The sequence below is a fragment of the Podarcis tiliguerta genome, assembly GCF_965153285.1.
Source record: "Podarcis tiliguerta genome assembly, chromosome: 17".
Classification (NCBI taxonomy): Eukaryota; Metazoa; Chordata; class Lepidosauria; order Squamata; family Lacertidae; genus Podarcis; species Podarcis tiliguerta.
This window is the reverse complement of record NC_139550.1, coordinates 36,800,171-36,825,030: the sequence shown is the minus strand read 5'-3', so window position 1 is coordinate 36,825,030 and position 24,860 is coordinate 36,800,171. Positions and strand designations below refer to the sequence as shown.

Here is a 24,860-nt window from a genome sequence, read left to right as displayed (position 1 = left end):
TCATAAAACAAGGCGGGAGGAGGTTCATTATTCGTGATTATTCCTCACTAAATTAAAGGAGGATATTTCCCACTTTTAACTCGCAAGGCGAGGCGAATAAGAATTCCACCATAGAGATGCCACGGGGTAGAGCGACCTTGCTGCCCGATGGGCCGCCTTCAACATTTAGCGGAAGCTCTGATCGTCCGCGTCACTCTGAACCACCATCCGGTTCCGAGGCCTTGCCGGAAAGCGCGCGTGTCACTCGAGTAGCCGTTTGCGACAGTTCACGACCGCTAAGTGTCCGAGAACGCTTTACGGCCCTCTGTTTCTGATTACGCCTCTTTTATTAAAATAAAAATAAATAAATAATTAAAAATATTTACGTGGGAAGAGAGTTTGCAAAACTGGGTCGCTTTGGGGCCGAGCTGCTTCTTTCTCGCCGCGATAAGAAGGAAGAGGAGTTTGAAGGCAGCTAGCAGGAGGAGCAGGAGGTGAGCGGGGTGCAATGGGGAGGCGCGGGGAGGGGGCGCGGGGGGCGGACAGAGGCGCCGGCCGCCTCCCGCTTCATTCCCGGCGTCTGGCACCCGCCTCCCCCGGCGCCGAGGTGGGGAAGCTGCCCCTGCTGGGTTTCTGGGCCTTGCGGAAACCAGCCGGCAGAGGCTGCCTGGTGGAGAAGGGCGAGGGAAGGGGGCTCCCAGACCCCCAGGCAGAGAGAGAGAGAGAGGCGCCATGGCAAAGGTTGGGAAGGGGCGGCCGGACCCTCCCTCTTCTCCAGGGGCGCCCCTGATGGAGAGAAGCCGACCTGGGCTTCCGATTTCATCCCGGAACGTCCCTTAGGAATGTTCCCTTAGGACGGGGGTGCCCAAACTTTTTTCAAAGGGGGCCAGATTTGATGAAGTGAACATGCGTGAGGCCCGACCAAAGTTGTTTTTAAGATTGAGCTTTTTTCAAGATTTTACCCCAGGAGATGAACTGCCACAGGGACCGGATTAGGTCCCCAAAGTGGACTCTGGACATGCTGCCTTAGGGTGTCCCTCTTTCTAGGGGAGAGATATGGGAGGGTATCAGGGCGCAGGTGGGGAGCGGTGGGCTTGGGGATGGAGAGCACCTGGTGGCTGCCTGCCTGCTTGCTGCAAGAGAAGGAGGTGAAGGCTGGTAGGAAGGGAGAGGAGGACTGAGGGATTTGGCGCATCTTTCCTTACACCTCTGTATCCGCACATGGGAAGAAGATTCGGCTCACAAAAGAAATTACCCAGATTTCTAGAATTCTGATGTGTTTTTAGTTTATTCCTGGTTTTTACTTTTTGAATGTTTTTTTTTTTTTTAAAAAAAAAAAGTTTTATTGTACTGTTCTTTTTGTAAACCACTTCAAGGTTTTTCTACAATCAAGAAGTGAAATAAATAAATACAAACAAAAGTGCAATAAATATCCACCTAAAACATTTGAGAGCCACTTCTTGAGTTTGTGTTGCTCAGATTGCTCCTCTGATTAGAGGACCAATTTAAAAAAGAATGGGTGCATCAGGGATGACGGGTGGAAAGAAGGCATTTCCTCAAAATACTTCTCAAAATTACCACTTCTCTCCAAGCTTTCATTCACAGTATATTTGTATTTAATGTGTATAGTAAAATCCCTGCACCACTAACTAGTGGTCTTTGCCACCCTTTCACACCTCCACCTCAAAACTATTTTTTCTAGATCTGGAGTAAAACAACACAACAGAGGTGCTTTAGTAATATTGTTTGCTGGGTGTGGACTTGCAACAGCAGTTTCTCAATTTCTATAGGGTTGGCCCACGTAACCTCAGTTGCAACCTCTCTGTTTCTCATCATTGCACTGCTCTGCTTAATCCTGTTGTTTAGCATCATCACTTCTTTCTTTTTTTAAATGTGGTGACAGCCCTCAGGCAGAGGTGAGACAGCAGGATGTGGTGGCTCCACCTGCAAGTTGCAACACAACCTTGGCAGGGGAGAGGACTACATACCAAGAGCCGTGATGTGATAGGTTGCAAAGCAATCTGCTGTTCTCTTTGGCAGGGACAGCTGACACTCTTACCTCAAGGATTGCCAGGGATGGGAAGATGCCTCTTGAGGTGAAATGGCCCTTTCCCCGGGCTCCACATCTGCCCTGGAACTTGGCCAGCAGGGTGGTCATGGGCTTGGTGGGCACCTACAGCTGCTTCTGGACCAGTGAGTACCTGTAACTTCTGCCCCTACACAGCTAGTGTCACAAAAGGGACAAAAAGAGTTCATGGCAGGGTGTGTAGAAATGCTTGACGGCATTGCCATTTAGGCTCCCTGGAAGACTGCAGCAGTACAAGAGACTCATGCAGTTCCTGGAGCTCAGGAAGACGTGGAGATTCCTTAGAATATGTAGAAGTGGAAGGGATCCCGAGGTTTTGACTCACTTCTGCTGGGCAGGGAAATGGAGCTCTTGGGGTCAGAACTAGATTAGTGACGGGGTGGGCATAAGGTGGGGGTGGGGAACCTATTTTCACCTGAGGGCCAAATTGTCTCTTGGGCAAACTTCTGGGGGTCATATGGGTGGGTGGAGCCAGAAGCAAAAGTGGGTGGAACAAGAGAGAGGACTCTTGCCTTTGTGTAATAGGTTACGTTTCACCTAAGCAGAAACCAGAGGCTTCTACACAAGGCAAGCAAGAGACAAAACCTCTCAGGAAGCAGGGTGAAAAGCAGGGCTCAGAAGTGGTGCAGCCAGAGGAGAGTTTTGAGGCCACTTCTGCCTCAAAGCCAGTGACGGAGCTGTCCGTGTGCTCCATTGGTTTACATATCTTGGCCTCTCCCTCTGCTTTATAGCCACTCAGTCTTGCCTGAGGGCCACCAGAACCCAGGAGCCAGGCCTTGTATTAAGCTAGGTCTTCTGTTTTCCCCATTTCTCCCCATCCCAAGCCCCTAATAAGAGCTGTTGTAGCTCATCTCTGCCAAGAGCTTGCTAGGTATCTTTAGGCAAACCATCCACTACTAGCACTCTGGCAATGTAACAATATTGGCCTTGCAAGGTTGTTTCAAGGTTGTTGCAGCAAAACAATGTGTGCATCTCAGTGGGGCAGCTTGCACTTTGAATGCAGAGTGTTCAATCCTTGGCATCTCCAGGCATGTCTGGGAAAGACCCCTGAACCCAGGAACCAGACAGTTCTGCTGCCAGGCCGTGTAGCCAATACCAAGGCAGCTTCCTATGTGAACTGTGTGTAATGCTTTGACTGGACTTAACCATCCTGGGGTCCTTTACCTTTACATTTACCTAATGCTTTGCTCAAAACTGCCATATGACTGCTAAATATGGAAAGCCACAAATTATTGCCGCTATCCATTGTTATTAATGGCTAGATAGAGCACTGGGAACCTAGACAGAGCGATCTATCTTGCTCCAGTCTGAATTCGAGCCTAGGAACTCCTCAGCCTTTCTCTCTACACTCTCTTTGCTGTCACTGAGCTGTCATTTTGCTCTCCCGCTTTCAGGGTATATGAACCAGCTGAACGTCCATAACAAAGAAGTACTGTATGAGCTTATTGAGAAGCGCCAGGAAGGCATCCCTCTTTTGACGGTCTGCAACCACCAGTCCTGCATGGATGATCCACATCTGTGGGGTAGGGTACTAGAAGGGAAGTGCTGCCACCTGGTGGGTGGGAAGGGGAAGGTATTGCTCTTCTGTTTTGAGAGACCAGGCCAATCACCTTCCTGAGGTCTGGAGCACAGTGGGCAAGAATGGGTGCTCCCCCCCCCACTCCCTGAGGACCTTCATGAAGGAGGCTTAACCTGTCTTTCTTAAGGATGAATCCCAAGCCTGACCCCTGTGCATGCAGCATTTTCCTGCATTATATATGGTAGATTTAATTTGGATTGTTCCCTGTATTAATGTGGTTGTGCCTCCCCCAGGGATCCTGAAATTACGGCACGTCTGGAACTTGCAGAAAATGCGCTGGTAAGTATTGAGAAAGGTGGTTATTCCCTGTGAGGAAGGAATGAGCTGAGATCTACAGGGATAGGGCGGTATACAAATTGAATAAATAAAAATAAAAGCTCCTGGGTGTTTGTAGGGCTGCCCATCATATTCAGTTTAAGCTCCCAAGGTTTTGGAGAGCCCATATGAAAACTAGGCTGAGAATGTTGTGATGTGGTTTTAACAGTCTCTGTGCTCTCCCAGGACTCCAACAGCTGCAGACATATGCTTCACCAAGGAGCTGCATTCCCGTTTCTTCAGCCTTGGGCGATGTGTACCTGTCTGTCGTGGTAAGCAGATGGTTTGTTTAATAGACATGGGGCAGGCAAGCAGCTCTTGGGTTATCAGGCCTGAGAAGTAATTCACTTACACAGTTTAAACCCTTGTGCCTCCATTTCTCCCAGCCTCTATTTTCCAGCTGACATGTGTAAAATGGGAATAATAGTGGCTTATCAACAAGGATGCTGTGAAGAAAGAGATTTTTAATTGCTTTGCAAATGGAAAGGGTTCTAAGTAAGCATCACTCTTAAAGGCAAAAATCTGTTTTCTTTTCAATGCTTATGACTTGTCTAGGCATGGTGAGAGAATGTTCTGGTTAGGGCTCCATGAGCCCTCCGTGTGGGATTGAACTGCCATTAATCTGTTCATTCTTCCTGCAGGAGATGGAGTCTATCAGAAAGGCATGGACTACATTCTGGAGAAGCTCAACCATGGAGACTGGGTTCACATGTTCCCAGAAGGTAGGTAGCAATGCTTGGAAGTGGTTCTGTGAGCATACTGAGGCTGGGGGTGGCAGATAGATGGTGGTGGTATTGTTTGCTTCAGAGGCTAACCTACACTGCCCACCCGTTGCCCTAACTGTTCTCCATCTTCCTCTTCCAGGCAAAGTAAACATGACTCAGGAATTCATGCGCTTCAAATGGGGTAGGTATTTTTTAGTAGGAGAGGAGCATTCTGGGACCATTTCATCCTCTCTAACTCCCCTTCCTCTTATTTCTTCCAGGCATTGGGCGTCTTCTGGCTGAATGCCGCCTTCACCCCATTATACTGCCACTCTGGCATGTAGGTGAGACCTGAATCAGGAGAGGGACGAGGTCTGATGTTAGGCAGGTGGCAATGGCATAGGTAGAAGATATAAGGGTTCTCAGATTTCTGGTGGAACAGGACACTTGTCTTCCTTTAAGATCTGTGTAGAAAGGTTGATTTTGGCAGGGACCAGATTTCCAAAGGCAGTGGCCAAAGTGTGCACAAGGAAGGCTGGCAGAATGTGACACAAACTAACTCTCCATCTTACTTTCCAAACCAACATTTTGTATTTCAGAAGTAATTTAGTAGAATATTGAGATTCAGGATGCGGGAATGGGTTTTGAAAAACCAGCATGACCTCTTCTTCTCACTTGATGCTGGAGGGTACCCTGGAACAAGTAGCTCCTCCCTTCTAAGTCCAGAGGTAGCTCTATTTAAACCTTGTTCTCTGAAGTGGGAGAAGCCTCTTACAATTTTCTGCTCTGCTGCTGCTGAGTGAGCCGGGGCTCCACACACAATTCCAACATTTATCTAGCACATGATTTTTATTTTTTATTTTTGGTAAAATCTTACAAACATAAAAATGTTAAAGTCAGGTATTATTTTTTAAAAAAAATCAAAACAGAATTTAAACACATGCCAATTTCTACTTTGTCTGGATAGGCTGTATGTCTGACCTACTTGCATAACCCACATGGAATGCTATGAATTTAATAGTGGAGGCTCTTTTCAGCTCCTGCTAAAATGATCCCTTCTGTACAGCTCTTAAATACACAGGAATCCTATTCCATTTTGTCATTTTTATATATATATATATGGCTTATGATGGGGCTGGGATCAAAACTAACTGTTTGTGTTGTTGTTTCCCCCCTCCATCTCCCTAGGAATGAATGATGTACTCCCCAATGCACCCCCATACGTGCCCCGTGCTGGGCAGGTGAGTGTTGGAGATGGGAAGAGGCGCTCCTAGCATTTCAGACGGGACTGGCAGGGGATTCTAAGTCACCAGCAAGTTGAGGACTTGTGCAAGTGAAGCAATTTGCCTCCCTTGTTACCGGTTTGCTCATGCTGCCTTTTCTTCTTGTTACAGAAGATCACCGTGCTAATTGGGAAGCCATTCAGTGCCCGTCCGCTGCTGGAGCACCTGCGGGCAGAGAACAAATCAGCGGTGAGTGCAAAGTAGGGAAGAAATAGGATGGCTGATCATTAAGGGCTTGACATACTGCACTGATGGGTTCAGAGCTGGATTCATCCTTACGGTTCATTCTCTATAGAATTGGGCACTGCATTGCAGGGATGAGCAGTTACAAATTTCCCCCCAATGAGGGAAGACTATGTGCCAAGCCTGTTTCTTATGTTCACCTTCCATAAGAACATAAAAAGAGCCCAGTGACCCATCTAGGGCACCATTCTGTTCTCACAGTGGGTGGACAGATGCCATGAGTGCAACAGGACTCTGCCCACCTGCCATTCTCAACAACATCTGGCAGTGGAGGCAAAACACAGCCATTGTGCCTGTTATATAATTCCCTGAAACATGGGACTATTCTTTTTTAAAATACAATTGGAAACCAACAGCCATCTTTCTAGGAGAACGATGATGGGAATAAGTAAGACTGATCTGCTAAGATAAGCAGAAGTATTTATCAGCTGTTGAAGGTATGATGAGTTCAGGCTGGCATTGATGGGAATGGGAGAGACTGGGGGGGCCTCACGCTTTGCCTACCTGGCTGATTTATAAATTGGTCCACCTTAGCTGCATGATGATTTTATGATTTATGCGTCAGGAGTCTTTGAGATCCCAAATCATGGCTTAGGTTGGGCCCAGACTTGTGCATTTGTTTGACCTGGAGGTGGGGAATAGTTCTTGGGAGACACCTGCTTCTTGGTGTACCCATCCACACATAGGCGGAGAGCTGGCGTGTGTTGCATGGACTTGCTGACTATGGCTCCTTGTGCTTGCAGATGGAGATGCGGAAAGCATTGACTGATTTCATTCAGGAGGAGATCCAGGCCCTGAAGGACCAGGCCGAGAGACTGCATCAGACTTTCAAGCTTCAGGGCTAGCGACGTGAACAGGATGAGCATCAGAAGCTCTTCCACCAAAGCATGGATTGTGCAGTCCTGTGCGACACGATGCATGGACTACCTCTGACGTTCCCACTTTGCCACCTGTTGCCCATGCCACGCCACAAGTGGACTGGCATTGCATGTAGAGAGATGGATGAAGGCACCCTGCGTACCTCATGGAGGCCCACCCCCACCTGTGTGTCTCACGCTCTGTTGTTGTGATTCCTCCCAAAGGGAGGGGAGAAACACAGAAAGACTATTGAATGTGGAGTTCCCTGTGACCAGAAGCAGAGGTGCTGGATGGAGCCTGGGCCCAGACTGGCAGCTGTGGGTGATGGATATACAGGACCAAGGGGAGGAGCTAGGGAGGGGACGGCATAGCAGGCTCCGCCCCTCCTTGCAGTGACCCCTTTTTGCTCCAGCCTGCATTGCTTAGTGGGGGCTGGAAAGGATCGGTGATGGATTCCGTCAGTTCTCTCCTTTTTTGTAGAATATTGGCCCCAATATGGATTTTATACTTGGCAATTTTCCAGTAAATGATTTTAAACCCTGCTGCAGCCTGTGCTGAGTTCTTCTGGTGGCTGGGAGGAGGGTAGGACTGGCGATGGCTCTCTGCACATGCTGTTCTTTGTTCAGAAAGAGACACATGCAAAGGATGCCTTATCTGTTTATATCAGTTCGCCTCTGTTTATAGGAGCCTTTCCCAGCCAGGTGGCTGATGGGATTTGTAGTGCAAAACATTTAGAGGATGCCAGGCTGAGGAAGGCTGTGGTTTAGTGTCAAGGAAAAGCCTCCCTACTGCTGACCACAGGAGACATTGTGCTAGAATGTTGTTAAGGCTTCTCTCTTCACTTGCATCTCTCTCTCTCTCTCTCTCTCTCTCTCTCTCTCTCTCTCTCTTTCTCTCTCTTTCTCTCTCTCTGGTGATTTAAGTGCCACACAGAACAATTTGTTGTTTGTTGTTGTTTAGTCGTTTAGTCATGTCCGACTCTTTGTGACCCCATGGACCAGAGCACGCCAGGCACTTCTGTCTTCCACTGCCTCCCACAGTTTGGTCAAACTGATGCTGGTAGCTTCAAGAACACTGTCCAACCATCTCATCCTCTGTCGTCCCCTTCTCTTGTGCCCTCCATCTTTCCCAACATCAGGGTCTTTTCCAGGGAGTCTTCTCTTCTCATGAGGTGGCCAAAGTATTGGAGCCTCAGCTTCAGGATATGTCCTTCCAGTGAGCACTCAGGGCTGATTTCCTTCAGAATGGGTAGGTTGGATCTTCTTGCAGTCCATGGGACTCTCCAGAGTCTCCTCCAGCACCATAATTCAAAACACACAGAACATACCCATTGCAATATTACCTTGACTTACCACTGTGGGCAGTGGGGGAAGATGACTTTGATGAGACTGGCCAGGATGGACCTTCCCTTTTCAGCAGTACAGTGGTACCTCGGGTTACAGACGCTTCAGGTTACATATGCTTCAGGTTATAGATTCCACTAACCCAGAAATATTACCTCGGGTTATGAACTTTGCTTCAGGATGAGAACAGAAATCGTGTGGCAGCGGGAGGCCCATTAGCCAAAGTGGTGCTTCAGGTTAAGAACAGTTTCAGGTTAAGAACGGACCTCCAGAACGAATTAAGTTCTTAACCTGAGGTAGCACTGTAATAATATTAATATTTCTTACCTGTCCTTCACCATCAGGTCTCAGGACAGGTTACAACAATGTAAATCTATTGAAACTAGTTTTTAAAGATGGAATTAGAGCAGGTCCTGAAAAATATGTCTGGTGTCAAAAGGCCAGGATAAAGAGCTGTGTCGTAATGAAATCTGCCAAATGCAGCTCTCTGGGGAGGGGATTCCACAGCCTAAGAAGACTGCTGTCTTCTGGGCCACCACCCAGTCCACAACTTCTGAGCATGACGACCCTCTGCTGACCTTAACACCTGAGAGGCTTTGTAGGGAAGGAGACAGTCTTTCCGATATTTGTGGCCTGATTCATGAAGTGCTGGAAGAATCTGCAACAATTCTTGCCCAGAGGACTCAGGCAGTTAGACCGCTTCCTTGGCCTGATGCACCTCAGTGACGTGGCCACTTTAGGTACCACTACTGTTTTGGTTTTCAGCTGATTCTGGAAAATCTTTGTCTCTTTCCAATCCAGTGCAGTCATTATTTCTTTTTCCGCTGAAGTGTGGGCTTGTTTCCATATGGTGCTGCATCTTGGCTAACAACAGCCATCCCATCCACAGAAGCAAACCCTTCCTTTTATAAAAGTGGGTGGAGTGGTGGTCAGCTTATGGTATCAGCCACCACCAAGAAGGTCCTATCCTGCATCCCCACCAAGTGTGTCTGTGAGGGTGGTGGGACCGAGTATAGGGCCTGCCCCGAAGATCTCAGAACCTAGGCAGGTTTGTATGAGGGAATATGGACTTTCAGATAGTCTGGACTTCAAGCTGTATGGTGCTCTATAGGTCATAACCAGCACTTTGAATTATACGTGAAAACAGACCAGGAGGCAGTGGAGCTGTTCTATTATTGTTATTATTTTACTGATTAAATTTGTATACTGCCCCTGATCTGAAGATCACAGTTCACAACATTAAAATACAGATGAAAACACACAAAAATAATACAACAAAAGTGGAAGTAAAAGACAACCTCTAATAACTCCCTTCCACAGACAATTAAAGGCCATAGGATGTTAATGAGTCAAATATATGTAATGAAGGTGCCAAGCGAGCCTCTCTGAGGAGAGTATTCTAGTGTTGTAAACAAAATCTGCCCTTATTCCCCTATGGGGGACACGAGAGCCCTAATAGAGTCCTTTGTAGGTTCTCCATCGGTAGGAGAAAATAACAGAGGCCAAGCAGAGAATACTGAGAAGCAAAGCAGCTAGTAAGCCTGATCTTTATTGAACTGTTGCAACAGGGTACTCCCCTCACACGCAGGAGGAGGGGGAACCCAGAACCAAGGTGTGCCTGCCCTTATACAGTGGTGCCTCGCAAGACAAAATTAATTCGTTCTGTGAGTTTTTTCGTCTTGTGAATTTTTTCGTCTTGCGAAGCACCACTGTGTATTGACGGTTTCCCATAGGAATGCATTGGCGGTTTAAAAAAAAAGGCGGAAGACGTTTTCGTCTTGCGAAGCAAGCCCATAGGGAAATCCGTCTTGCGAAGCAACTCAGAAAACGAAAAACTCTTTCGTCTTGCGAGTTTTTCGTCTTGAGAGGCATTCGTCTTGTGAGGTACCACTGTATAAACATTTTAAATTCCCTGCCCTGGAGCTCAAGACCACCCCTCCATATATCATACATACATCAAGGGCTGTAACCCAAGACCACCCCCCACAAACATCATACCTACATCACAGAAAAGGCGGTCTACAACAGAAATTTGAATGTTGTTTTTCCTGTCTGCCAGGTTATCTGATAATGCCTTATCTGATCGCCTTTCCTGGTAGTCTGGCCATTCCATTGAGATGGCAATTACCCAATTCCTGAGACAATGGGAAGGTTCCCCCACCCGCTCCCTCCTTGCCGAGAAAACATTTGGTCAGTTTGGGAGTGAAAATGGTTTCAGGGTGGTCTTCCTGTACAGTGGTACCTTGGGTTAAGTACTCAATTCGTTCTGGAGGTCCGTTCTTAACCTGAAACTGTTCTTAACCTGAAGCACCACTTTAGCTAATGGGACCTCCCGCTGCTGCCGCAAAATTTCTGTTCTCATCCTGAAGCAAAGTTCTTAACCCAAGGTAATATTTCTGGGTTAGAGGAGTCTGTAACCTGAAGCGTATGTAACCCGAGGTACCACTGTACTGCTAAAGACATGTCCACATATCTATGTAGTGCTTGGTTGGTACATTTATGAACATTTGTGATGCATATTTTATATATCAAAGACCTTAAATTTTTTTATTACACTCGCAAGGGAGCCGTGTTCTCCCTAGATAACCAGCCCGGTCAGCGCCCTCGCCAAGGGCAGCCCCACATCGAGGGCGCTGCAGTCGTCAACATGGGACGGGGCCGAGGCCTGCGTCACTGCGGCCAAAGCCGGCGAAGCGCCACGACGCTCGGCTTCCCCCGGCTGCCTCTCGCCGAGCCCAACGCGCGATAGCGGACGGGACTGAATCCGGGGAGCTGCGGGTTTGGCCGAACAGGGGCAGAGAGGGCAGGAAGTGGGAGGCCGGGTGGCGGAGGAGGAAACAGCGCGGAGCAGGCGGCTCCCATTGGCTGCCGCGGGTCCCGCCTCGCGCCCTGACTGGCTGCCTCCCCGGGCGTCGCTTCCCCAGCGTCCTGATTGGCTGGGGCGCGCAGAGGAAGCGTTGCTGCTGGAAGGAGCAAGGAAGCAGGGAAGGCAAGATGGCGGTGCGGGAGGCGGCCGGGTTTCTTCTTCTGGCGCTGCTGGGTCTGGTGTCCGCGCAGACAGGGCAGGTGCCCTTGGTGGCTTGGTCCAGCCGCAGGTAGGTGGCCGCCCTGGGCTGGGGGGGGGCGGTGAGGCTGGCTGGGGGCAGATCCGCAGACGGCTTGATGCGCACCGGCAACTCGCCTGTTTCTCTGAATGTAGTGGTTCTCCAAGGGGGAAGAGTCAAGGGCAAACACTATTTTTTGGGAATCATGGAATTGCAGAGTTGGACCGCGAGGGCCGCCTAGTCCAGCCTCCTGCAGTGCAGGAATCTTATCCCCACAATCCCTGAGTTGAGGCGTCTCATGCTCTGCTGAATGTAATGATTCATGTTCTTATGTAGCTGCGTTGTTTTGTACTCTCTAGATGTCCCCTGATCATAGTATAAAGCAGTTGTGTTCTGTGTTATAAATCGAGCACTGCCAGGAGTTGTTTGCTTTTGTTTTCCAATGTATTCGGTGTGCCACAAGCAAGTTTTTATTCTGAAAGTACCGTATGGCCCAGACAAGAAAAGCTTGAGAACCACTGACCCAATGTCTCTTCAGTTGCTCTGGGTTGCCCTTGTTAACACGAGCCGCTTCAGGTATTGAAAGTGTGCTGCACTGCGCTTGGAAACACAACACAAATGCATGTTTGCAAAGGTGTTGTTGTCTGGCAGGTTTGTTCATGAGCTGCGTTGAGTGCAGAGTTTGGTGGCTTTTCTGATTGATTGGTTCACTTATATTTCGCTTTCCCATAATGAGCTGCACCCAAATCTAGGTTTAGGTACATAAATGCATTGCAAAACCAGAGTTAGCCAACAATAAAGTTTCTGGTACTGGACAGCATGAAACATTCTTCTGTTCTCATCACAGAGAGGGGTGGTTGATGTCTGAGTTTGTAACTCAAGAATGACAGGTTGGGGCTTTCTTCTGTGTATGTCGTGGGTTATGAAACTAGCCTTGCAGTATAGTGAAGTCAATAGGTTGCTGGGTACTGTGATGTCTACTGGAGAGTAAGAGTAGAAATGCACACTCCTAGGGTAGGGTGGAAGGCTGGTTCTAGGGCTCTTGGTATGGCAGTGAGGAACAAGGGTGGCCCATTGGGTTGCCTTGTTCCTTGAAGTGTGTTCTTATCAGCCCAGCCACAGGGACAAGCACAGATTAAATGCTAAAAGGAGAAAGAGCCAATTCTAATTTGCTCCCTAGTTCATCCTTTGGCCATCAGGAGAAGGCTGTCAGTCTCACAACTGCTTTATAGTGGCAAAAATGTTTGCCAGTTCTGAATACGTGTAGCCAGGGATTGTAGAGAATCCCAGATTTTAATGTCTCTAGACACATTTGTAATTAAAAATCATAATTGTATTTGAGCATATTGCTATTCCCTCACACACTCCAAAAGCATGATGTAGCAAATGCTTTATAAAATGGGGCAATTGTGCAACTCATAGTTAGAAAAACAGCAGCAGATTGGCCTTCATTTGGCACTGTAGGCTCACAATAATGTTGATGTTGATGATGATGATGACTATTACTGTTATTTTAAAGATTTCTTATCTGCCTTTCACCGCAAGATCCCAAGACCTCTAATGACAATACAATATACAATTATGAAAACAGATAAAACAGTTACAATGTTAAAACAAGTAAAACCATTCCAAATGTAACAGAATTTATTGTATAAATTCAATAAAAAGGTGTGTACCACAAAACAAAATACTTGAATTGTCAAAGTATGAAAGGGACAGGAAAGAGCAACATACAGATAATGGCAGGCTCCCACCTTTGGGGTAAGTCGTTCATAAATCATGTCTTGCCTCAAAGGTGGCAAAGAGGCTACCTGAGCTGTGGCATCTTTGACACTGGATTGGCAGGGTATTGGTTCGCGTGTGATGTGTTTGCTTTCCCAAAGTAGTACTATACTTTATATACATGAAAGCAAGTCCCATTGAGTTGAGTGTGGCTTAGTTGCAGATAAGTGGGTATAGGACTACAGCTTTGGTGTAATACTCCTACTTAGCACCTAAAGGTAAATTTGTTTTCCTTGGTGTCCCTCCTCATTTCAGACGATGCTGATTTAATATTTCCCTGTTTCGCTTCATTTTCTCCTTCTGACACCATATCTTTGATATTTTCTGACTCTCTTTACTTTTCTCTTTTCCCTGGCAAGGGGGAGCTACAGTTCTCAAGTGAGAAATTGTATTGGAGGTGGAATTGAGAATTAAAAAAGCCTTCTTTGGACTGCCCTGAGCTCAGTGTGGTGCTCTCCAGATATTATGGACTACAACTCCTATCAGCCCCAGCCAACATGGGTATTGTACTCCAAATCATTTGGAAGGCACTAGACTGCGGAAGTCTGCCTTAGATGAAAAACCCTTGGTCAGTTGACCAGAGTCTGATTAAGACTGTGCACGTGCAGAAGTGTTTGTGTCCTTGAAACATTTAGTAACCAACATGGTGTGGGTGTGAGAAGGATCGGCATTTGGTTTTCCTACCCCCCCCCCTTTTTTTAAAGTAGCATCCAGGTTTTAGAGAAGATATTTGATACTGCACTGTCTTGCTCCTCCTCAGAATTGTGTGGTTTGTTCTCATTTTTCAGTTGTAGAAGCTAACAGTGGTGATTTCCCCACTGAGAATATGGTTGAGTTGGGGTTTGAACCCAGCCAGCACGTGGCACATAACTTTGAACACTAAGGCCCCATCCGCACTATTCATTTAAAGCATCATCAAAACCATTGGGGTTTCTCACGAAGCATCCTGGGAGCTGCAGTTTGTAAAGCATGTTGAGAGTTGTTTGGAGACACACACAACCCCCCATTTCTTTTACAGAGCTCCAATTCTCAAAGTGGTTTAGCAGTCAAGCCCTCTTTTCGGAGAACTCTGTAAACATTTCCTAGGATGCTTTGGGGGGGGGGGGAGCCATGACTGTTTAAAGCAGTATGATATTGCTTTAAATGTACAGCAGAGTGCAGATGGGCCCTGAGTTGGCCTCATCAGCAGCCATATAGTGAACACAAACCTTCATTGGGTTTCTCTGCCCTTTGTTTTCTAATGGGTGAAGTAGCCCTTCAGTCCTCATAAAACAGACAAATATACAGTCGTACCTTGAATCCCGAACGCCCTGGGACTCGGGTGTTTTGGCTCCTGAACACTGCAAAACTGGAAGTGATTGTTCCGGTTTGTGAACATTCTTTTGGAATCCAAACGTCTGATAGGGCTTCCATAGCTTCTGATTGGCTGCAATGAGTTGCATTGATTGAGCTTCCTGCAGCCAATCAGAAGCCGTGATTTGGTTTTCAAATGTTTTGGGAGTCCAAGGTACAACTGTATTCCTATCTGCTAGTCTAAGAGTAGGGAGATGGCACCTGTGAAATAAAAGACCATCTACGTAATCACAACTGCTCTTTTTATGACCCCGTTTCTGTGTCTTTCCCTTTCTCACTGTGTGTGTCTCTCTTCCTTTTGTGGATACAGCTCCTTATGGTCTCCCTTGGCAGTACCACATGAGGGCCATGTGGTGACAGAAACTCAGCTTGCAGCTTTACTGGACTCTGCACTAGACGGTGGACCTCACAACGTGCTGCTGTTCCTTCAGGAGAAAGTGAGTCTGGCCCCTGGCAGAACTCCTTGCCGAGGACACAAATGCACCACAGATGCAGATCTTCAGTGAAAAGTTTTCCTTCCTAAGGAACCCTGGGGTTTGTTGTGACAGTGCTGAGAGTTTGTAGAATTATGGAGGTCATTTAGCTCAAACCTGTGCTCAGTGTAGGCTGTGCAGTGCAGGAGGCAAGGGCAGCATCCCTGGCATTTGGCCATCCAGCTTCTGCTTAAATAGCTCTTACCAATAGGAAGTTTCTTCCGCTATTTAGTCAAAATCTGCTTCCCTGCAATTTCCGTCCATATCTTCTAGTCCTGTTGTCTTGACAGCAGAGAACAAGTTTGCTTCATCTTCTGCATGACACCCTTCAGATATTTGGAGACCACTGTCATGTTTCCCCTTAATCTCCTTTTCTCCAAGCTAAACACGCTTGGCTCTTTTATGGTTGGGAGCCATTAACTGGCTTGGCAGTTTACAATTAATTCACTTTTTACTGCAGGCATACCCTTCAGCCACCTCTCCCCCACTTAATCTAGTTCTCATTTCAGAGGTTGGAATTATCTTCTGGAAATGGCCTTTTTTCAACTGTATAATTCAATAATTGTCCAAAGGGCTGTTTCCACCCATTTCATCCATTTGGGGATTGAGCAGAAAGAGGTGCTTGTAGTCTTTTCAGAGCTTGTACAGCATAAAGGAGAAGAAACTTTTTTTCTGCTGGTCATGTGAATTGGGCGTCTCATGACTTTCTATTTATCACTTCCTCATTCCATTTATCACCCCCCCCCCCCTTTGCTAGTTCCTCTGATGATGAATTGTGGCTAGGCTGTTTTTTGCATCTGCTTGTTAACATGTTTGGGGGGAAATATAAGATGGAGGCTGGAGAAGCTAGGCTGCTTCTAATCTGGAGGGTTTGGGAGCCTGCAGAGTGCTTGCTGTCAAAAGCTGCTCATAGTTTTTTCTTTATTCTGTGTGTTTGAACAACAACCGGAATGAAAAAATATTTTTAAACACAAGACAAAAGCATCACTGTGAAACATTAAAAATTGTACTTTTAAAAAGTTTTTAAAAATCAATCTTCTCTCCCAGCTCAGTGTTGAGGATTTCACAGCCTATGGAGGGGTTTTTGGAAACAAGCCAGACAGTGCCTTCCCCAATCTGGAGGTAAGTGAGAAATGGGGTACTATACTTTAGGCAAGTTGCCGGCGTCTCTCCCTGTTTTTATATATATGTCTATACTTTTGATGGGCCACTGCACTGCAGTGCTGTGTCAAGAATATAAATAAAAAAGAGGAACTCTAAGAGCAATTGTAAATTCAAGTTCTGGTACAGCTAACTAGAATTGTGCTTTTCCCATTCCTCCTCTTTCCATGGTCTGCAGTCTAAGATGGAGCATCTCGCTCCTGCTGTTTGATCCTCCGTTGGCCCTTCAGATGTTGTTAGGCTCCAGCTGCCATCAGCTCCAGCCAGCATGGCCAGTAGTGAGGGATAATGGGCTTTGTAGTCCATCAACATGTTAAGGGACACATGTTCCACTTCCTTAGGTTGCAGCAATCTTTATCAACTTTGGGTCCCCAAATGTCCCCAACTCTCATCCCTAGCCAGCAGGACCAGTGGTTAGGGAAGATGGGGGTTGTAGTACAGCAACATCATGGGGCCCAAGGTTGAGAAAGGCTGGATTAGAGGATAAAGTGAAGAAAAATAACTTAAGCTGGGAGGTGGGGGAGAAACTTGCATCCTTAGGCAAAGTGTGGAATAAAACTTTGATGATACTTTATTCTAGCTACAGTGTTATCAAGCTGTAACCAAGTTTTGTATTGGCTAGAATTGGAAGATGCCAACAGTTGGGTGTAGGTCTGAGAAATAATTAAATACATGTACATTTCCTCTCTGTACCTCTCTTCTGAATTAAATAAAAGATAACACAACAATAACTTGTTTCTAAGCTGTCAGAGGCTTTGCTGGATATTGGCTCTTCCAAAGAACCCAAGGTGTGTGAGAAACCTAAATAAATTTTATTTTTGGAAAGGAAATTACAAATTGAAATATAAAAGAAACATAGAATACCCTGCTGAAGATGCTCAATATTTTTCATCAGGGTAGGATTCTGAAATGCTTCAAAAGTGTGTTGCACAAAACCTAACTCCTGGCTTTAGAGAAGTTCTTTCTAGAGATGGAAATGATTCACAGTCGTATGGAATGATGTCCTTGGAAACAGTGAAACAGCCAGTGCATGAACTGAGCATCACATGCATTGGTCAGGGAAACACCACCTTCTTCTTAGAAACAGTTTAAAAAATTACTTTATGCCAGGAATCGGTAGATTGTCATGCTGGCCTTTAGTAGTTGACCTGCCTCCTGCCTCCACGGTCATCTAGCAGCAGCCGTTCTATCGGACAATAGCAGAGGGAGAGATGGGAATGCAGGGCCTCTCCATTGACTCAGCTGAAAGACTTAGCAGTTTCTGGCTCCTTCTCCTGGCTTGAACTTGTCCCAGTCTAGCTAGTTGTTTCAAAAATTCTGTAACTAAGAACTAGTGCCTAAATTTGCTTCCCCCACTCGCCAATCCCTTTTTCCTTTTGTATTGTGACTTCTAAATTGTAAGCCTGAAGGCAGGGACTGTCTTTATTATTGAGATATGTAAGCCCCCCCCCCCCCCGGATTCCTTTCCTTTACGATGGAGAGCAGGATAAAAATACTTCAAATCTGCAGTGTAATGCCAGCAGTGTTGGTGCCAAATTCTCATCCTACATGTACTACTTCTATGAAATAACACCTCTGTCTCCCTTACCAACCTGCCCGCTGTTTTTATGTTTTTAAACTGCTGTTGCTGAGGGAAGAAGCTGCCTGGAAGCATTCTTAGAAGGGTGCATAAACTTGATCAAAGGAGAAGCAGTGTATATGTTTTCCACTATATGTTCAGAACATGGACTAAGTTCATTCTGGAAAGTCCAACCCTTTTCATCAAGCAAGATGGACATGTCTGGATTTAAACGGCTGCTGGATTTCTTAAGCAATACAAACATATATCTGTGTCTTTACTGCAAACTGTCTGTGGTTCATTAATAATAATAATAATAATAATAATTTTTTATTTATACCCCTCCCTCCCCAGCCAAGGCCGGGCTCAGAGCGGCTTAGAAGCAATAATAAAAACAAGATGAATGATTACAACTTAAAAACAAAAATAAAATACAACATTAAAATAATGGAACATTAAAATATTAAAATGTAGCCTTATCGCAGGAGGAGAAGGAAAAGAAAGAGAGGGAGGGAGGGAATCAAATTGGCTCCAAGCCAAAGGCCAGGCGGAACAACTCTGTCTTACAGGCCCTGCGGAAAGAAATCAGATCCTGCAGGGCCCTGGTCTCATGAGGCAGAGCGTTCCACCAGGTCGGAGCCAGAGTTGAAAAGGCCCTGGCTCTGGTTGAAGCTAATCTAACTTCCTTAGGGCCTGGGACCACTAGGGTGTTGTTATTTATGGACCTTGAGGCTCTCCGTGGGGCATACCAGGAGAGGCGGTCCCATAGGTACGAGGGTCCTAGGCCGTGAAGTGCTTTAAAGGTCAAAAGCAGCACCTTAAATCTGACCCTGTACTCCACCGGGAGCCAGTGCAGCTTGAAAAGCACTGGGTGAATATGATCCCATGGCAGAGACCCCGTGAGGAGCCTCGCTGCAGCATTCTGCACCCACTGGAGTTTCTGGGACAGCTTCAAGGGCAGCCCCGCGTAGAGCGAATTAAAGTGTACCTCTTGTGGCCAGACAGAATTTTAGATGCCTTGCAAGTGGGGGGGGGGGGCATTGACAATAAGCCTTCTCAACACACAGCTTTCTTGTTCAACACATTGTACATTTTAAGAAACTTGTGAGTCTCGGAATGAGCTCTGAATTCCATCCACAGCTGTGTGGCAATTGATGATGGGTGTCTGACATTATCTGGAAAGCACCAGGCTGGGGGAGGCATGCTGTTTGCCTTAGGAAATCCTGTGGCACTGGCTCTAACTCTTAACCCTGTCTTTTTGACAGAATGCGCTTGGTGCTGCTCCGTCGTCCTTGGTGCTTCCATCTGTGGATTGGTTTGCAGCCAGTGCTGTCCCCGCCTTCTTGAAGGCCAAGCTGGGCATATCTCCTCTTCACGTCGATCAGAACACCCTGCAGGAGCTGCGGCTCAACGCCAGCCTGCCAGCCCTGCTCTTGATACGACTGCCGTATGCCACGGGGTTTGTAACCAGCTCCATAGTACATTTCCTTACGTTGCCAAGGGGCCCCATGGCACTGGATGTAAAGTGGAATCTCCTGCCCTTTCCCCGGGGGGACAATGTCCCCCCCGCAGGTCTGGGCCCCCTCCATGCCCCCACTATCATGCCTGTGCTACTGCCAGCCCCATCACCACAACTGGACCCGTGGCTGCGTTGCTGCCACAATGCAACAGCAGCGGTAAGGGCACAGTGGTGAAGGCATTGGGGCCATGTTAGCAGTGCAGATGAAGCCCTGGTGGGGTTGGCAGCAGCACAGCGATGTGAGCGGATCTTACGACTGAAGCAAATTGCTTTATCTCCCCTAATGCATGAGCTGTCCTGGTGTATTCCTGTGTCCATGAGGTTAACTTCCAAAGAACAGAGCTAGCTGTTTAGCATGAAATTTAACATTCTGAGAAACTTACCTTATTTTAACTTTGAAAGAGCAAGTTTCCAGCTCTCATGGTTGACACCCCAAGATCTTAATGTCTTCAACCTGTCCTGCCGTACCTGGTCCTTCTAGCCTGCCATTGTGTCTTGGCACTTGTGGACACATCCCTCATTTTCTGCTTCAGAACTCCCTGTTCCCAAGTGTATATTATACTTCCCTTAGCACAGCCTTCTTCATCCTGCTGCCCTCCAGAGGTTGTTGTACTACAACTCCCACCATGCCTGATGGTTAGTCCTGCTGGCTGGGGCTGATGGGGATTGTAGCCTAAAACATCTGGAGGGCATCAAGTCAAGGATGGCTGCCCTGGTGTTCCAAACAAACCCGTCAGTCCGCTGCATGGTCTTAAAATGTACGTTCAGTTGCCAAGGTTGTGGACTCTCTTCTATCCCAGATAATTGTACATGGAGAGACAATATGGTCACAGATGCCATTGAACCAATGACAGAAACCTGTCCCACCAGCTAGGATAGCATTGATGACATTTCCTATATAAAGAAGATAACAGAACTTATTTCTCTCTCTCTCTCTCCTCATCCCCCACCTTCCAGCTCTAGTCTGATGGCCCCAAAGGAAGTTCTAACCAGCAATGGTGAGCATTGTGGAGCAGGGTTGTTCGGAAGCTTTTAGGATGGGGCTGAGTTTGGGTTGAGAGGTCGCTGCTTGGAATGTCTGGCCTTGCATTTAGCTTTCTGGGTGGGTATTTGTTGCCTCGCAGTTTGAGGTCTTGGGCTCCTTCAGGAAGAAGGGCAGGATATATGTTCAGTAAATTGGGAGTGGGGGAGCAACTACAATTTGCATATTTCTCTGTGAATTAATGCATGCAAATGAGCCATAGCTGTAAAGTGACTGTTGTTCTCTGAGAAGGGACACCAGTCTTATAGGAAAGCCAGGAAGTTTGGTGCATTTATAAATGAGGCTGGATTCTTAGGTTACAAGTAGTGCTGCTTAGGACTGAAGTTTTTTCATGGGCTTATGCTTTCGTAAGTGGGAGTCTCTAGCCTTTGGAGAGTTTCTCTTTCTAAAACAAGATTTCTCCTTGCAGATGAAATCCTTGGACAAGTTTTGAGTGCTCTTCAGTCAGAGGACATCCCCTACACGGCAATCCTGACTGCTTTGCGGCCCTCACGGGTATATGGCTCTTTAGATCCCTAGCCTACCTTGGTTTGATACCTGCTCTGAGTCTTCCTCCATTCCCAGGAATGTCCTTTCATCTCATTAACTTCCATTTATGCCCTGCTTTAGCCCCCAAATATTGTTCCCAAGACAGGCACATTAATGGGATGCAAGCATTTAAGAACACTTAAAATACAGTAAACTAAAAATACATGAAGATAGTTCTAAAACCAGCAGGATTATCCAAACACTCTTTAAAAACACAGTGTGTTTTGTTTTGTGTTTTTTGCTAAGAAAGCCAACACTATAGGAACTTGGTAAGCTTTTAGGGCAAGTTTTCCAGGGAACCGATGCCATTATTGAGTGGGCCCATTGGCTACCACAATGACTACGGATAGCCATGGCTCTTAAAGCAACACATCCTGATCTTTTCTAAGCAAAGCAAGAGGTGGTGGGGAAGGGAGGCTCATTTGGGGGAGGCACTTACAAGTTGAAGCATAGGCAGTTCTCTGAAGCCTCTCAATCCCATTTTACTGCCCTATTTTCTCCCTCTCCAGGTTGTTCGAGATATCTCTGATATGGTTCCTGAGAGGCTGGGTCGGCAGCTGCTCCAGAAGGAAACTACGGCTGCACCACTTCGGTTCCCTGTCACTGGGACCCCACAGATACTCTTCTGGGCCAGCAACTTCTCCGTGGCTTTTAATGGCACAACATGGCATGATCTTACTAACCTCACATTTGGAGAGCAACGCTCTGTCAATGTGGAAGAGTCCAAGTGGACGCCTAATGCTTCTGAGTGAGTTGAGGGCTGGGCAAGGGATCTGAGATCAGGTGCATGATGGATGGTAGGAATGAAGAAGAGAGGGCTTGAGGCAAAAGCAGAAACTGGGACAGTTGGGGAAAGCGGGTGGATGCAGTAAGGATGTTAGCTGCCAGTGGTGCTGAAGAGGATGTGTGTGCACTTTGCGGTGGCTTGTCTAAATCTAACCACTTGCAAACAAATCTCCATATAATTACTGATTGGTGCAGTTTTGCTTCTCCAGCCATGATGGAGGGTGTGTGTGTGTGGAAGTCCTGTCTCCAAACTATGAGGAGTCCTGCTCACCACTGTCTCTGGGTTCTTGGACGAGATCTCAGAATGCCTGCATTTCCCTGCAACTTGACTCTCTGTGGTCTTACGAACTAGAAACTGGGCTTAAACTACTCCCTCTTCTCACAAAATTGGTAAAGGGCTGAGGCAAGGCTATAGAAATGATGGGTGGGAGGGGAAATGTTTTCCCAGGGCTATGCAGACTTGAGGGGATGTATATTGCGGGTTTTAACTCTTCTGTTTTCTTTCCACATTGTAGGTTGGTACTGAAATACTCAAATGTGGGTGGGTTTCCATTGAAAATCACGTAAGTATGATGGACACAGCTCCTCAGAGTTTTGTTTTTATGACATATATAATCACTTAGCAATTTATGCCTCCCTTTTTGAGTCTAAGACCATAAGCAGTCAGGTGGGCAACATTTAGTCAAAACTTTAAGAGGGCCTTAGAAGTCCCCAATAAAAGGAGATGGGAACTATTTCAGGGAGTAAGATGACAGAGCCCTGCCATTCCAAAGAGATTCTGCAATTGAAGTTTGAGAAATACTTCATGATTTGGGGTGGGGTGATGGGGGAGTCTAACTGGATTTTAGAGATCTGCTCCAGGTGACCTTACCAGCTGTTGGTCTTCACTTTCTTTGCACCCGTTCTCCTCTCAGGTTCCGCATGACGAACATGCTGTACCCAGTTTCTGCACGGTACTGGTTTACCCTCCACAATGTGGAGCTGGTCAGGCCTCAGAACCCCCCAGCTCTCTTCAATGCCACCCAGATTGTGGCACCCAGCGATTATTCTTTTGCCTGCACCTATGTGACCAGCCATCCAACAGCCTCGGAAGCCATGTTAATACCTAACAACAGTTTTGCTAGCCAGTGGAAGGTGCTCATGGTGAATTTTCAGGTATGTTGCAGTGGGAGCGTATACTGTACTAGACTTTGTCAATAGTTTTTTCCACTTCTCCTGTTTTAGATCCTTTAGAAAGATAGTTCATTGACAGTCTCCCTGTGATGTACTGTTTTGTGACCCCTACCTTGGATCAAGGCATTACAAGCTCTTCAAGCAATGGGAGGTGTATGGGTATCACTTCCTTTCTATGAGCAAACCCTAAGGGACTCTTATACCCCCTCCCACAGCCCTCTTACAGTCTCTAAAGTAGAACTAGGTTCCATCCTGTGCTGTGTTAACAGAATGTGTTGAGTGAGCTGGGGGACCACAAATCAGCCTCCATCACTAATGCACGAACTCTTTTCCCTTTTAGATCCAGAGCTATAACGTGACAGGTGAAAGATTTTCTTACGCCAGTGACTGTGCCGGCTTCTTCTCTCATGGAATCTGGATGGGGTTGCTGACCTCCCTGCTTCTTGTTGCCATTTTCACCTATGGCCTCCACATGGTCATGAGTCTCAAGACTATGGACCGTTTTGATGACCCCAAGGGACCTACCATATCTGTGCCCCAGACGGAGTAGGGGCCAGTTGATGTACTCCCTGCCCTGGGATCATTCTTACAGGGCTGGGTTTGTTCTGTTCATTCCATCTGTTGTCACATCTCCTTCCCCCCACCTGCCCAGCACAATGCATTAAACCCTATTGGTCCCAGTCCCTTAGCCTTTCTTCCTTCTACTTCCTTTTGCCTAATAGCTGCTTCTCCACTGACATTCCTTGGTCACTTCTTTTCTCTCCTTTGATTCTTTCTAGCTTCTCCAGCCTAAAACATCCCAAGGGACATGATGTAAACAAGAGGGGAGGTGTAGTTTTACTATTGTATGGAAGTGCAAATCCTATGTCTATTGCAGCATCAAGGCTGTCTGCACTGAACTTTGCTTGAAGGTAAATATCTTCAAGGATGCACTGCCATTCCTCTTCAGTTCTGTCCAGCGGGACAGAATCAGGCCTGCTTTCTGATGTACATCCTCTAAGTTTGTTGTGGTGATGCTTAAAAGTTTCCTTACCTTGCGCCCTTCCCAAATCCTTGTTTGCAGCTGTATTATAAGTGCTCCCCTCCTTATTTATTTATGTGGTATCTGTGATTAATTCTGTTTACAGTGATTCAGTATTTGGGACACCATGCTGTTCTTGATCAGGGTGGGTGGGGGCTTCCTTCCTGTGACCCCTTGCTGTTAAGTCAACTTGAATGATGTGAATAAAAGAGAGTTCTGGTGTGTGTCTGTCTGTGTCTAGCTCCTCTAGGAAACTGTGCAAGTGAAGAGATCTCGAAGCAGCTTTCTTTTGCTGTTGACCACTAGAAATGTCTTGCTACTCAATGTGTAATCTTCCTATCTTTTCTCCCCCTTCCTACAACCAGTGTCGTAGTCCAGTGATAAATAATTAACATTACTGGGCAGGCACACTGGCAGAGTGATTTTGGGGGTACTTTAAGGTATAATATATACATACACGTGTGCATACACACAAACAAACACAGTAAGAATGTGTTTGTCTTCTATATGTTTCAGATCTTCAAAAGTATAAATATATTGTTCAGCAACTAGCATAAGCTTGGTGCCTCTAAACTTTTGCATCATAATGATACCCAACTGGTATCAATAAATGTAAAGAACTAGACTAACAAGGCATGCTCCTTCAGTTTAGGTATGGCTGTGGGCTTTTACAGAAGGTAGGAAAAGGTTCACTTCCTTACCAGTATAGAAAGGATAAAGTTTACTCATGATATGAAGTGGAGTGCTGTGTATTATTTAAATGCAACCCTATAGCAGTTTTACAAGCAATGCCAACATTGACATAAGAAGAGTGGACTCTTATGAATCATTGTAACCCTAAATATATTTTGGGTATGTAAGTGGTCTGTGTACCTTACCATTTTCCAAATGAAAGATTCCACAGTATAATAAACGGCATGGTGAGCTACAAGGAAAGTCCACTTATCTAATACCTGTGATAGCCTCTGTTGGCAGGGAGTAGAGGGCTGGAGCCCCCAGGATGCTTATTTGAAGGTGGACTTGGCTAGGA

General features: G+C 46.5%; 2 protein-coding genes across 2 annotated transcripts; both read left to right on the top strand.

The window, feature by feature from the left end:
• Positions 1–255: 255 nt before the first annotated feature.
• TAFAZZIN (tafazzin, phospholipid-lysophospholipid transacylase) lies at positions 256–7,589 on the top strand. The gene is made up of 11 exons (XM_083420670.1): positions 256–473; positions 2,020–2,172; positions 3,460–3,588; positions 3,878–3,923; positions 4,146–4,231; positions 4,601–4,681; positions 4,824–4,865; positions 4,945–5,007; positions 5,852–5,904; positions 6,058–6,135; positions 6,933–7,589. Exons 2-11 carry the CDS (start codon positions 2,064–2,066, stop codon positions 7,032–7,034), a joined length of 789 nt encoding a protein of 262 aa, XP_083276796.1. The 5' UTR covers positions 256–473; positions 2,020–2,063; the 3' UTR covers positions 7,035–7,589.
• A 3,737-nt stretch (positions 7,590–11,326) lies between these two features.
• Positions 11,327–24,052, top strand: ATP6AP1 (ATPase H+ transporting accessory protein 1). Its single transcript, XM_083420271.1, has 10 exons — positions 11,327–11,485; positions 14,880–15,006; positions 16,090–16,164; positions 19,027–19,220; positions 20,238–20,278; positions 20,732–20,817; positions 21,360–21,598; positions 22,152–22,199; positions 22,551–22,791; positions 23,150–24,052. The coding sequence occupies exons 1-10, from the start codon at positions 11,385–11,387 to the stop codon at positions 23,357–23,359; spliced, it is 1,362 nt and encodes a 453-aa protein (XP_083276397.1). The 5' UTR covers positions 11,327–11,384; the 3' UTR covers positions 23,360–24,052.
• Positions 24,053–24,860: the final 808 nt, after the last annotated feature.

Bases quoted from the DNA above. Each gene is read 5' to 3' on its own strand.
- TAFAZZIN (XM_083420670.1), top strand. From the start codon at position 2,064: ATGCCTCTTGAGGTGAAATGGCCCTTTCCCCGGGCTCCACATCTGCCC. The intron at 2,173-3,459 runs GTGAGTACCTGT...TCCCGCTTTCAG, and splicing joins CTACAGCTGCTTCTGGACCA to GGTATATGAACCAGCTGAAC. The intron at 6,136-6,932 runs GTGAGTGCAAAG...TTGTGCTTGCAG, and splicing joins GGGCAGAGAACAAATCAGCG to ATGGAGATGCGGAAAGCATT.
- ATP6AP1 (XM_083420271.1), top strand. From the start codon at position 11,385: ATGGCGGTGCGGGAGGCGGCCGGGTTTCTTCTTCTGGCGCTGCTGGGT. The intron at 19,221-20,237 runs GTTTGTAACCAG...CCCACCTTCCAG, and splicing joins CGACTGCCGTATGCCACGGG to CTCTAGTCTGATGGCCCCAA. The intron at 22,792-23,149 runs GTATGTTGCAGT...TTTCCCTTTTAG, and splicing joins TGCTCATGGTGAATTTTCAG to ATCCAGAGCTATAACGTGAC.